At 33.8% G+C, this 11,974-nt stretch overlaps 1 protein-coding gene across 1 annotated transcript in view; it reads left to right on the plus strand.

Annotated features, from left to right (window-relative positions):
• LOC145316246 (uncharacterized) overlaps nt 1-8,045 on the plus strand; it is a 39,634-nt gene extending 31,589 nt beyond the window's left edge. The window contains exons 9-10 of the mRNA XM_080156667.1: nt 7,196-7,278; nt 7,892-8,045. Of these exons, the coding sequence (XP_080012793.1) occupies nt 7,196-7,278; nt 7,892-7,986 (178 nt within the window). The 3' untranslated portion in view covers nt 7,987-8,045. The remainder of the gene's footprint in view (nt 1-7,195; nt 7,279-7,891) is intronic.
• Nucleotides 8,046-11,974: the final 3,929 nt, after the last annotated feature.

Consider the following 11,974-nt stretch of genomic DNA (forward strand, 5'->3'; position numbering starts at 1 on the left):
ATTCAATTTTAGATTTAGCCTATTAAGGCGGGACAGAAAAGTTTCTAGTTTGGCGAGGTGTTCTTCGATGTCCTCTTCATACCAACTGAAAATTGAGAGGTCATCGAACCAAACTAGTAACAATTCTATTATGTCATTAATTTTTAAATCATTTAAATGAATATTTGATAATATATAATGCAACAAAAGGCTGGGTGTTCCCGCATAGCCGGTGATGGCTCTCTTGAAGCGGAAACACCCAAAGCTAGTCACAATGCAGGACACTCCTGAATCAAGAACTTTTTGGGATAGTTTAAGATTATAAAATGCATTTTTAATATCTACAAAAGTCCCGTATCTTACTTTAGGTAGCAGATTTTTTAGCGTATTCATCGGATCCATTGTGATCGATGATACGCTGTAGGGAATACTAGCATTTACCCCCCTAGAGTCAATGATTATGCGTGGGGGCGCCTGTTTATCCTTACGGCTCGTACGGAAAACAGGTGACCCAAACTGCTGGCTGGGTGGGGAGCATTCTATAATGTCCATTTTTAAACACAGGTCTATGAAATATCTAAGATGGAGCGTATCGGTTAGGGAGAGATTATATATTTTAGTATTTTTATCATAATTTTCAGGGCAAGGGAAATCCATTTCTTCAATGCTTTCCCCAATATCGAAGTTGTGGGACGCCCCACTTTCAAATTTAAATAAAAGATTAGCCACTCTTTGTTTTACATTTTGGTCCTCTATGTAACTTAATTTTCCTAATATTTGTTCTAAGGTTAACGGTGGTGGGGGTAGTGGCGCAGTCAACTCAATTCCTTCTTTATTATCCCCAAAAATATCTGCTATTTCTTCAAGACTTAATTCATTTTCCGGTTGTATTGTATTTACACTATTTATTTTAATAATCTTATCTATGTTAACATATGTTTTATCTTTCTTAAAAACATCAACATTAGAGCGGGGCTTTATACGTTTTTTAGCACTATTTTAAATGGTATTTTATCCAATAATTTATTTACAATATTTTTTACTTTATTCTTGACATATTTTATTATATTTAGGATGGGTTTAAATAGATAATCGCGCGTCTTTGACAGAATATTGGAACCTTTTTTTATTTTATTAAGCTGCTCTTTAATTCCATTGTTTCCTCTCAAGACAGCGATTGATTTAATTGAACCCATTTTAGGTGCTTTAAAACCTTTTAATTCTAAATTTTTGTCTTTTTCAGGTTGGCAAGGCAGGAGAGAGATCAGAAACCCGCCTGGTTTGATTATAAGAGGATTTTCTCCCACATTTTCACAGTACACCGCGAGTTTATTTTCCCCTGTCCTGGTTATTGAATACATTTTGTATTTTATCTTAATTTGAGTATACATGTTTGAAAGGTGTGGGATAAAGTGTTCTTGTTTTGGGTCTTTATCTTTGACTTCCAGTTCTATTAGTTTTTCTTCTCCCTTTGCTAGTTCTAATTTTTTGATATTGACAGCAAAAGGATTTTTTACCTTCCTTCTGTTAGGATTTATTTCTATGTAGACCTTTTGCCCCTTTACTTGCATGCCTATATTGCAAGTGATCAAAAATGGGCGTCCTAATAGGCAAATATTCTTTTCTTTAAGTACATGGAAGTCCAAGAACACTTTTCCCACCCCTTCAAACTCGACCCCTAGGCGTCGGGCATCAATGACGCTTATTGCTTTGCCTTCTACTGAAGACAAACGGTAGGCCGAACAAAGCTCCATCTCGTGGTAATTAGGCAGCACTTTTAGTAAGATATTTTCTGATACGCAGTTTACTGCGGCCCCAGTGTCTAGTTCAAAAATTATTTTGCTGCCATTAATTGCCACGGGAATTTGGATCTTGTCCAGCACGCCTAGGTGGCTTTGAATTGTTTTTATTTCCAGATTTGTTTCTAATTTGTCTATGTCAATTATGTCGGTTGTCCTCTCAGCCAGCAGTTGCAGGAAATATCTCCCATTGGGTATATTGACATATAGGAAAATTATTGTCAATAGCCCATATGGAGCAAGATAATTTCCCAACAACATGGCCGTGAGCACAATCATAATAATTGTCATAAGTTTATTTTGGTCTGGGTATTCGTGTAAATAACTCAAAAACGATATTGTTTTTGCAATTTTTACACGATTCTCCAATGATAATTCATTTTTAAAATAATGTTTTTTATGTTTTATTCTGCTTTCAGACTCATCATCAGGTTCTAAAAATGACTGCTCAATGTTTCCGGCTTTATGTTGTTCCCTAGCAGACGCTGCATTATCAAATTCGTCCAGGTAAATACAGCCGGTAGCGATAGTTTCAACTTCAGTCTGTTCGTCTGTTTTTATTTTGTTTGCAATATCTACGTTAGCTATGGTTTGATTGATATTCAATAAGTGTTCCTCTACAGATTTTTCTCCCCGATACTCGAAATTTTCAAATATTTTTTCCAATCCGGATTCGGAGATTGATGGGGGATTTTTTTCATCCTCATCTGAACTAAAATCGCTACTATCTAGGTCACTTAAGTCTGATATAGAGTCTTTGTCACTGTCTAATTCAATTTTTTCGATTTCGGCCATGATTTCAGCCCTAGTTAATCCTGTAATATCTGTTAATAGATCGTTTTCATCTATATCATATTCAGGGGTATCTTCCATTGAAGGGTTTTCTTCGGAAAGAATTTTTAAGTCATTTTCTTCAATAGATTGGGTATCATCAGAATTACTACTAACATTTTTTATTTCTATTTTAGGATATAGTGTTGAGTGTTCAAGTATGGTGCTATTGGCTTTGTCTTCGCTCGGAATGGGTAAGTTGCTACTATTACTGTCATTAATTGGTTCGTTTTCTGATTCTTTAAGCTCTTGTAGTTTTTCGGATATACCCTTTTTTACAATTTCTTTGACAGGTATGGTTTCTGTCAAATTGATATCTAATATTTGGTCATTATTTATACTATTACTATTTACAATATCACAGCGGTCACCTTCGTTTAAGCTGCCAGGGGCTGCTGATTTATTATTTACAAATTCATCTTGAATATCATAATTAAGTGGAATATTTACAGGGTTATTTTGTTTGTCTTTATTGGTTGAACATTCCAGTAGTTTAATTTCTTGATTTTCATTATTTATTTCTGTTTTTAGAGTGAGTGTGACTGCTACTGGAATGGATATTTGATGTTTGTTTATAGCAGGTGAGTTTTTCCCTTTGTCAGGGGCGCCGGGTATCTCCCAAGAATCCGTATTATGTATTTTATTGATTTCTTGAGAAGTACTCGGCGGCCCTAGGCGTTTTTTTCCGCTGGCAGTGGTAATGTGCACGCTGCCAGGGGATGATGACGTCTCGGTATCCCATAATGTAGGCATCTAGGGCATTGTTCTTGGGCCGGTGTCACATTGGGGTACCAGTGACAATCGGCACTACCATGGGTGTCAGAATTACATAGGAGGCAAACTATGCGATTGGCTAATTCCTTCTCTTTTTTCTTTTTGTCCCACCATTCCCCGTTAGCTTTCCTTATAGCTGGGTCTGGGTGTTTAAGACAATGTTTGCTATAATGTCCTTTTTTGCAATGTTCGCAAACAGGTTTAGGTTTTGTAGATACATCTTTGGCATTTTTATCATTTTGTTGTCCTTTGTTTTTGCCATTATCTTTTGGTGTCTCTTTTTTGGCTGTTAGGGAATTTAGACGATTTTTTCCTAATTGATTAACATTCCCGTTTTTCTGTTTTTCCATCCTTCTTTTTCTGTCCACAGCTGCATGATAATAGCTGCGATTGTTGCTAAACCAGTTTAGTATTGTCTCTTTTGTGCAATTTGGTACATTTGTTGTTGCCAAAAATGCAGATTGCAAATATTGCGGTACCAGATAAAAACACACTTTTTCTCTAAGTTTAGCCATTTGATTTTCGTGGGAATTTCCCGTTTTTTGCAACATTGCGGCTAGATTTATGACAGCTTTGTTTGGTCTGTCTTCGTCCTCTGTCGTTATCCTATAGGTGTGGAAGCGCCTTTCATAGTCCTGTGGCCCAAGTATTTCGGCACCTATGGTAGTTAGGATGGCTTTTACGAAATCCTGTGCACTTAGCACATTAGGATCTATTTCTAGCATGTCCAATTTGTTCCTTGATTCTGGGTTAAAATAGTGGATTATTATGTTGTTATAGGAACTATGGGTGAATGGTTTTATATATGTTTCTAAGTATTTAAAAGTGTTGAAAAAGGTATAGGGATTGGTTTGTTCCCCATATAGGTTAGGTATTTTGCCAAGGTATTTTATTTGGCGGAAAATGCGCTCATGTTCAGCAGTACCCCATACTAGATTGTTTGGGATAAGTTTTATAATTTTTTTAATATTTAGATCTGTATGGCTGGGCGAGTCTTGGAGGAGAAGTCTCAACTTATCCATCTGTTCAGAGGTTAGTTTATTTTCTAATATGTTCATTTCGATCATTTCCTCTCTATTTCTATTATCTCTATTGTTAGAGGATGTTCGTCTGTCCCAATCTGATTCGGTATCAGATGAACTGGAACTTGAACTTGATGTTGGACTACTACTGTCTCTACGTTTATTCATTCTCTTTGGCATTGAGAAGTTTTTATCGTCTTTCCTTCTGTCCTCTTTGTCGCTATCGCTTTGTTTGTCTTTTTGTTTGTGACGGTGTTCATGATGTTTATGATGTCGCCTATCCTCAAAGCCATGAGGATTGAGAGGATCATAGTGTCTGTATTTTTTATTTGTATGTTTTTTATTTTTTCGTTTTTCTGAGTAGTCGCTAGATTCAGATTCATATTCTGGTGGATCTGATGATGGTTTATTTTCTTTTTTAATTTTAGGCTTTGTGCCTGTTTGTTCTTGTTTTATTGTTTGTGTATTATGCTCTATCTCATTTTGGGGGTTGAGATGTAATTGTGGCCTATGCAAGATTCTATTTCTGCGTCTGTTATTTAAAACAAACATGGCTGGTATAGTGTGAACCTCAGGCTCAGTTTGAATTCGAGGTATTTCCTCGATTTGATCATTTATATTTTCTAAGTGTAGATACTGATCTTCAGTATTATCTAAGTTAGGTTGATAATCGGGGTTATATGGTGGAGGATTTAATACATCCTCGTCTATATTATCAATAATATTATCTTCCATTTTCAGGACATATATTCGAGGCTAGAAGAATACGATGTTAATTCTGACTATGGATATCTAGCGGTAAGACTTATTTAGTGGCTTTGTAGCCCTCTCCCCCCCTAAAGGAAAAGTTAAATCTTACCTGGGTTTATCCGGTAACGGAACCAATTTTATGGGTCACCTCCGGGTTCCAGGGACAAATGTAATCCTTTATCACTATTTCACAGGACTACAATCTCTCACCAATGTCTCCTTTCCAGATCAGTGACGCATTAATCTCTGTTCGGCGAGTATATCTATCCTTAGAATGGTGGTATTATATTACACCGATCCTAAATCCAAATACGCTTAAGAGATAATCTTTTGCTTATAAGCCCTATTCCGAAAATGGTATTAAAACATTACTGATAACTTTATACTGCTATTTAATCTAAGAATTTTTTATTCCTAGGTATCTAACTTTGCCAACACTTTTGAACTGGAAGTATCTATTGTGGTTACTAGAGTCATGCGAACATGACTACAATATTCCGTTCTGCTGCCTGTATCCCCGTGAGGCGTGAAGTTCTTTGTTAGGTACCTTTGTCAGGTAAGAAAATCACTAGACTAGCTCCGAACCGATCTTCCAGAGTATTAGCAAAATAAAACTACCTTTAAGACGTGAACTTATTCAGAGTTCTAATCCGAAAATATTAAATTGTCCGAATAGATAATGATCTCCAACTTTTCTGGACTTCAGAAGCTTGAGGGAGGATCCGGTTTGTTAGTATCGGCCGTCAGATAATGAGCTATCATCAACCGTTAGTGGCTCTGCCACCACCGTACTTTCCCTTTGTTATTCCTATTTAGCCCCGTAGTGACTTGTAATTTAATGGTGCCGCTCACCACACTATAGGAGTTCTCTTCAGAACAAAAACTTGGAGATAACTATCCGTTCGGATGCCTAAGCTTTTAGGCCCTAAGAAGGCCTTATCCTTAAATTTATCTCAATTGACCAACATCAAATGATATTCTACAATTTATTTAACAAAGTATTATGAATTTATCTAACAAAACTTTTTATTTTTTAGGTGTGTTTTAAATGAAAAATCCTAAGTTGAGCCGCCAGGACCCTCAAGAAAATTCCAAAGCAAGAGAAGGGAGTCTTCCCTTAATTTTTAGAATTTTTTAAAGAGTATGTGTAATATAGTAATTCCGTATCACGACTGACTGTTTCTCTTTTCCAGGTTTACTTTTATAGGCCCGAAAGCCTTAGGAAAAAGAGAGACAAAAAGGATGACTTTTATTTTTGTGTTGATTTTTATGTTTTATAGAAATTGGCGACCTGATTATTAAGATTTTGCATTTAAAAGTGTGTGCATATCTCAACTAAATTACAATAATCATTTCATAAATTAGTAAGATCACATTTTATTTTATTTTACTTCAAGAATACATTAAACTATTGGTTTCAAATTAGTTTTTCTAATGATGTTTTTTTAATGTCATCTTTAATTTTACAAATTTTCATTCTTTTAATTTAGTTTGTTTATCACGAAACCTCTAATTTTATGATTCTTGTGTTGTTTTACTAATGTTAATTTATACTGACAATATTTGCTAATAATTTTTTAGCTGTACTATGACCATTCTATTAAAAAGGGTTATTGTCTCTCACTTTACCTTTTAGGGTCTTCGTTTTATAGATCTTATTTCCCCATTTTAATAAATAGGTCTTTATACATGCTTTTTTACTCAAAAGTTATATTAAATTGTTTTAAATTTGTCTAATTTTGATAATATTTTTATAGTCTTTTACTTTCATTAGAATAAATACATAATTTAAGGTATGGGTTGGATTTTTCCCCAGTAAAGCTACTCTACAAGTTATTCATAAAATCGGTTTAGGGGAAAAGGACGAACCAGACATTCAAAGAGGGTTTACCCTTCCAAGATTTATGTATTGATTTCTTATTGTTTTGGCTGTTTTAAATATAAATAGACAGATATATGACAAACAGTCGTTCATCAAACTACTCATAAAAATCATTCTATATCCATTTATTTTTTTGGTAATCTTTGAAAATGTGTGCAAGGTGGAACTGATATCTCCATGTTTCGTGTGATTGATCTGAAGAAACGGAAGACGATGGCCAGTATCAGAAATCTGGGCCCAGGTAAGATTTAGAATAGAAATAAATTAGGAATAATTATTCCCCAAACATTATATGAATAGGACAAATATATCATACAAAAAAGGTTGTCAAAATCAATATGTTTTAAATGAGCATACAGAGTTTCTAGAAACGATTATAGAGTTGCTTCGTTTTCCAAACCGTACCTTACTTATTGCATGAATAACCATCCCAAGTTTGAAATCGATAGGCCAATTTTAGCATGCCTCAATTAACGAAAAGATCCTAATTATAGAATAACATGCTACCTCCTGTTAATTTAAGATCTGGAACCTGGGTTAATTGTTTTGCTTTAAAACACCACTGAAAAGCACATCGTTACAACCTAATACTATGTTTGGATCATGGAAAAAACGAAGTAGCAGGTTTCGTCGTTTTTTCATACTAGCTTTTAATAGGTTATTTTAGGTTAGGTTAGGTATGAATGACAAATGTTAATGATTGCCTCGCAGAGTTAGGAAATAGGCCATGCAGGGTTAGAGCCCTCCACAGGGACTAGAAATAGTAGAAAAGCTACTGTGAAAATATGAAGAAAACTCCAACTTCGTTTTCTTTCCAAAATCTCTTTGTTTTCTATCTGATATTCTTGTTGTAGGTATAATCAGCCTTGATTGTCAGAAGCGCGGGCATATCTCTAAAATTGCAGTCAACACAGATACACACATCAATATTTTAGAATTTACTAAATAAGATCTGCTCGTCCTCAATTTTTATACAAATATGATTAAAATATAAATTATGTTTCCAAATACTATTTTCAAACTTAAAAAGGATAACAACATCCATAAGTAGCGAAGCAAAAAAATGGCTTGGTAAACCAAAAAAGTAAGTTTTAGAAGAGAAGTTCAGTATTCATAATAAGAAAAAGAGAGAATATCAAATTGTATAAATCACTAAACCTTACTAAAAGATAAATATTTTTGTATTTGGTAGCTGACAACGGACCTAGAAAACTGTTGAAAGTGTATCTTAACCAAATAATCAGCAGTCTATCTTAAACAACAGCCAAGAAAATTACATGTCCCCTTTAGCGTTACGGGCAAACGGACAGACAAAGTGAATTGAAAAATAACTTCCCTACTAAATTACCACTTGATAAGCAGCTTCAGTTGTTGCCCCTACAGGCTAGGGACGAAGCTACTAGTCACATTGGATAAAGTAGTAAGGTTTTTGTTTGAAATTTAATATTCTACTTCTAAACTAATAAAGCTCTCTATTATAGCTTAGCATAGGTGCCGGGAAAGTTTCAGGCTTTTTCATTTTTAGATCAGAGCCTTAGGATGGTTATATGCCCTTTTTTAGCCCCTATCTACCCATTCGAATACAGAGCCCCTAAAAGTGCACAGCCCCTTGTCAGGAATAAAATTGCTTCATTACTAAAATAAAATCACGCAACCTTGTTTTATTATTTTAAGACAGGGGAAAAATTGTCGTCAATTTAGGTTGCTATTTCCCTTGTACTTTATAGGTCAGTTCGTTCATCCAGTAGAATGGGAGGGGATGGGGTAAATTGGGTGGTTGGGGGGTTCGTTAGTTTAGTCCGCTACAAGTTTCACTTTATTAGATTACATAGAGAAAATAATAAAAGAGAGAAATCGAGGTATTGGAAGGACTAAAATAGGCAGTGGGCCTAGAGGCCTATATTGAGCAATTGCCGCGCTGAATTTTTAATGTTATTCCACCACTTTTCAAAATGGGAATATCTTAAAATTAAATATAATTTCAAGACAATCATAGTTGCTGTTTGAAGCATAAATCTAATTTTTGTAGGATGAAATAGAAATATTTTGAATTAACATCCATTCTGATGAAACCTAATAAAAGAATATAAAATTATCATTATTAATTTTTCATGACTTTGCTACTGACTTTAATCATAACACTCATTATTAGCTTATAAGATTTATATTGCAGTCTATCTAACTTATATTTTTTAATAGATAAACGTTTTTACAAATTTAATATGAACATTTGATTGTAAATTATAATAATCAGTTTTTCAGTGCCATCTAGCTTTGGATATAGAACTAGAATATCAAAGCGTTCATAAATTTTTATTTTGCCTGTATTTTTCTTGTTTTGGATTTTTGTCACTAAAGGGCCAAACCCTGAGGGGTAAATAACATCACTTGAAAATGTTACAAATATTGTATAAACGAGTATTGTCGGAGAAAGAACATAGATAGCATTACAGATTATTCACTTATTTAGATTATTCAGTTATGAAATTTTTTATTTAATATTTAGCCTTAGTTTTAATGTATGTCTTTGAAGTAGACAACTAGCGAACCTGGTGGCTGAGAGCTAAACTATTAATTTTTTATTAGTAAACATTTAAAAGTTTTATTATATTAATTAGATTTAAATATTACATTTAGGCTAATTTGAAAAAAAATAAATTTTTGATCATAAAAGGTGAACCCTCCTATTTTTAAACTAGGCGAAACATACTTTTCTGCTGCGCTAAGACCGTCCGCGGCTGTTTGTTTTTTAAGATTCTAAATCAAATTGTATTTAAAATATTTTCTTTAATTTTTTTTAAAACATAATAAATTACAGAAAAATAATAATAATTAATAAGATAAAATTTTTTATATTTTTTTTACATATATAGAATAGGTTATGATTAAGATGCAAAAAGCCGCGGACGGTTTAGATAAATAGCAGACAAATTATTTTAGTAGGGGGGAAGTAATATTTTACAATGAAATTGGGGTGAGTATTCATCCTCTTATCCTTTTTCCTTATGTTAGATTACATAAAATCTGGTGTAAGATCCAAGTAATAACATATCCATTTTTAGGATTCTGTATCGGTGTTTTATAAAAAATCGTATAAACATTAGATATAGAAAAAGTTCCTTGCTTTTATCTGAGTACATTGTTAAAACATACATATCTTTCACAATTTAAAATTAAAGCAAGTAGTTAAAGTTTAATTGTTCTATTTTTCCTTTTTTGAAATATTTTCAATTATCAGCCCAAAAAAGGAAAATCGTGGCCGCCAAATGAAAAAAAACTGAAAAATTATGTGAAGGGGTTGATAAATTAAAGCCAGGGTTTAAGGAATTTTCTTCTGAAGATATAAAGTAGATTTATTTTTGAAGTATGGCTTCGGAACCGAATAATATATACTGGACCGGTTCTAAGCCATTCTGAAAAATCCTGAATAGAATTGTATTAAAGACAATTTTCCACAAATATTAAAAAATCTTAAAATTAAAACCAGTTTTGTTAACCCCGGTCTAACAAAACTGGTTTTTATCTTATAATATTTCATGACCATCACAAACTAGTGTTGAACATCTGAAACGGTTGCAGTTGTTACAATGTTTAAAGTCTTTAGTTATGATGCGGTTTGTTCGGTGAAATAAGGCAACGACAATTTACGTCCAATCGCAGAAACATTTTTTGTAATACTTTTCTTCCTTTAGCATAAAAATAAAAAAAGTGCGTTTTAAAATTACGAAAAAGGTCTTAGAATTTTGAAAACAGATACTACCCCTTTGTCCCGTGAGTAAAGCACTATTGTTATGTCAGCACAAAATGGATATAGGATATACGTGGATATATAGACAGGGGAAAATTGGTCGTCAATTTAGCATGCTAATATGGACCTTATGTGTTGGTCAGTTCTTTCATCCAGTAGGAGGGGATGGGATAAATGGGTAGATAGGGAATATCGTTATTTTAGCCAGCTGCGCGCATCACTTCATCAGTGAGAAAATATGTATATGCAAATGTGGTGCAACATCCAAGTAATAATATATCCATTGTCCGCACTTAGTAAAGTGGTTTAATCATCAGTTCTTCTAAATAACTTTTATCTTATGAGGTCTGAAAATTGGCTCTCCTAACTGTGTGTGCGCGCACATAAATTTAGAATAATAACATTTTGCCAGGGTTCTAAAGGGACAAGACAATGGAAGTTGAATTGATTTACATTCCCAATGATGATACACAAAATTATCTAAATTGTAGATTATAACCAGTGGTTCAAACGTTTGGACACTCAACGAGTCAACATACTGAAACAACCAATCAAAATTCAATAAAAGTGTTAAGTAAAAAAATAAGAATACGTTATTATAAAATTTTGGGAACCAGTTTAATAAACAGCCCAAAGTCCTCTCCCTCCCTGAATTTTGCAGTGCACATTGGGGCATATCAGCCAAAAAGGGGATTTAATTATTTAGAGCCCGAATTTCTTGTTCAAAATGTCAAATTAGAATGTTTGAGGTCAGGGAATGCATTTCTTAACTTATCAGAGCAATATGAAAATTTTTAAGTAGCGCAGCTACTCTATCACTAGCTTTTTGGGCCCTTTAAAGTGTATCTATGTCAATTGTAGTCCGATTTTAGTGTTCAAAGTGTCAAATAAGGGGTTGTTGGGGCCTGGGAATTCATTTCGGTAGAAGGGGAGGGGATGGTGTAAAGGCGGTGGATGGGAAATCCTTTTTTTAGTCAGCTACAAGTTTGTTCAGTGATAATAAATCCATTATAAATGTAGGCATGATTGACATCAATTTTTATAAACTAATATCTATATTTATAATGAAATTATGATTCTTGTTTACTGTTTATCTGTATATTAACCCTTAACGGTTAGGGGGAGGGGGTCGTTTCCCCCCCCCCTTCTCCCCTCCGTTTTTTTCTATCATATTTTCTGTGTGTGAAAG

The sequence above is a fragment of the Acartia tonsa genome, chromosome 4, assembly GCF_053477335.1.
Source record: "Acartia tonsa isolate MP-2025a chromosome 4, ASM5347733v1, whole genome shotgun sequence".
NCBI classification, from domain to species: Eukaryota; Metazoa; Arthropoda; class Copepoda; order Calanoida; family Acartiidae; genus Acartia; species Acartia tonsa.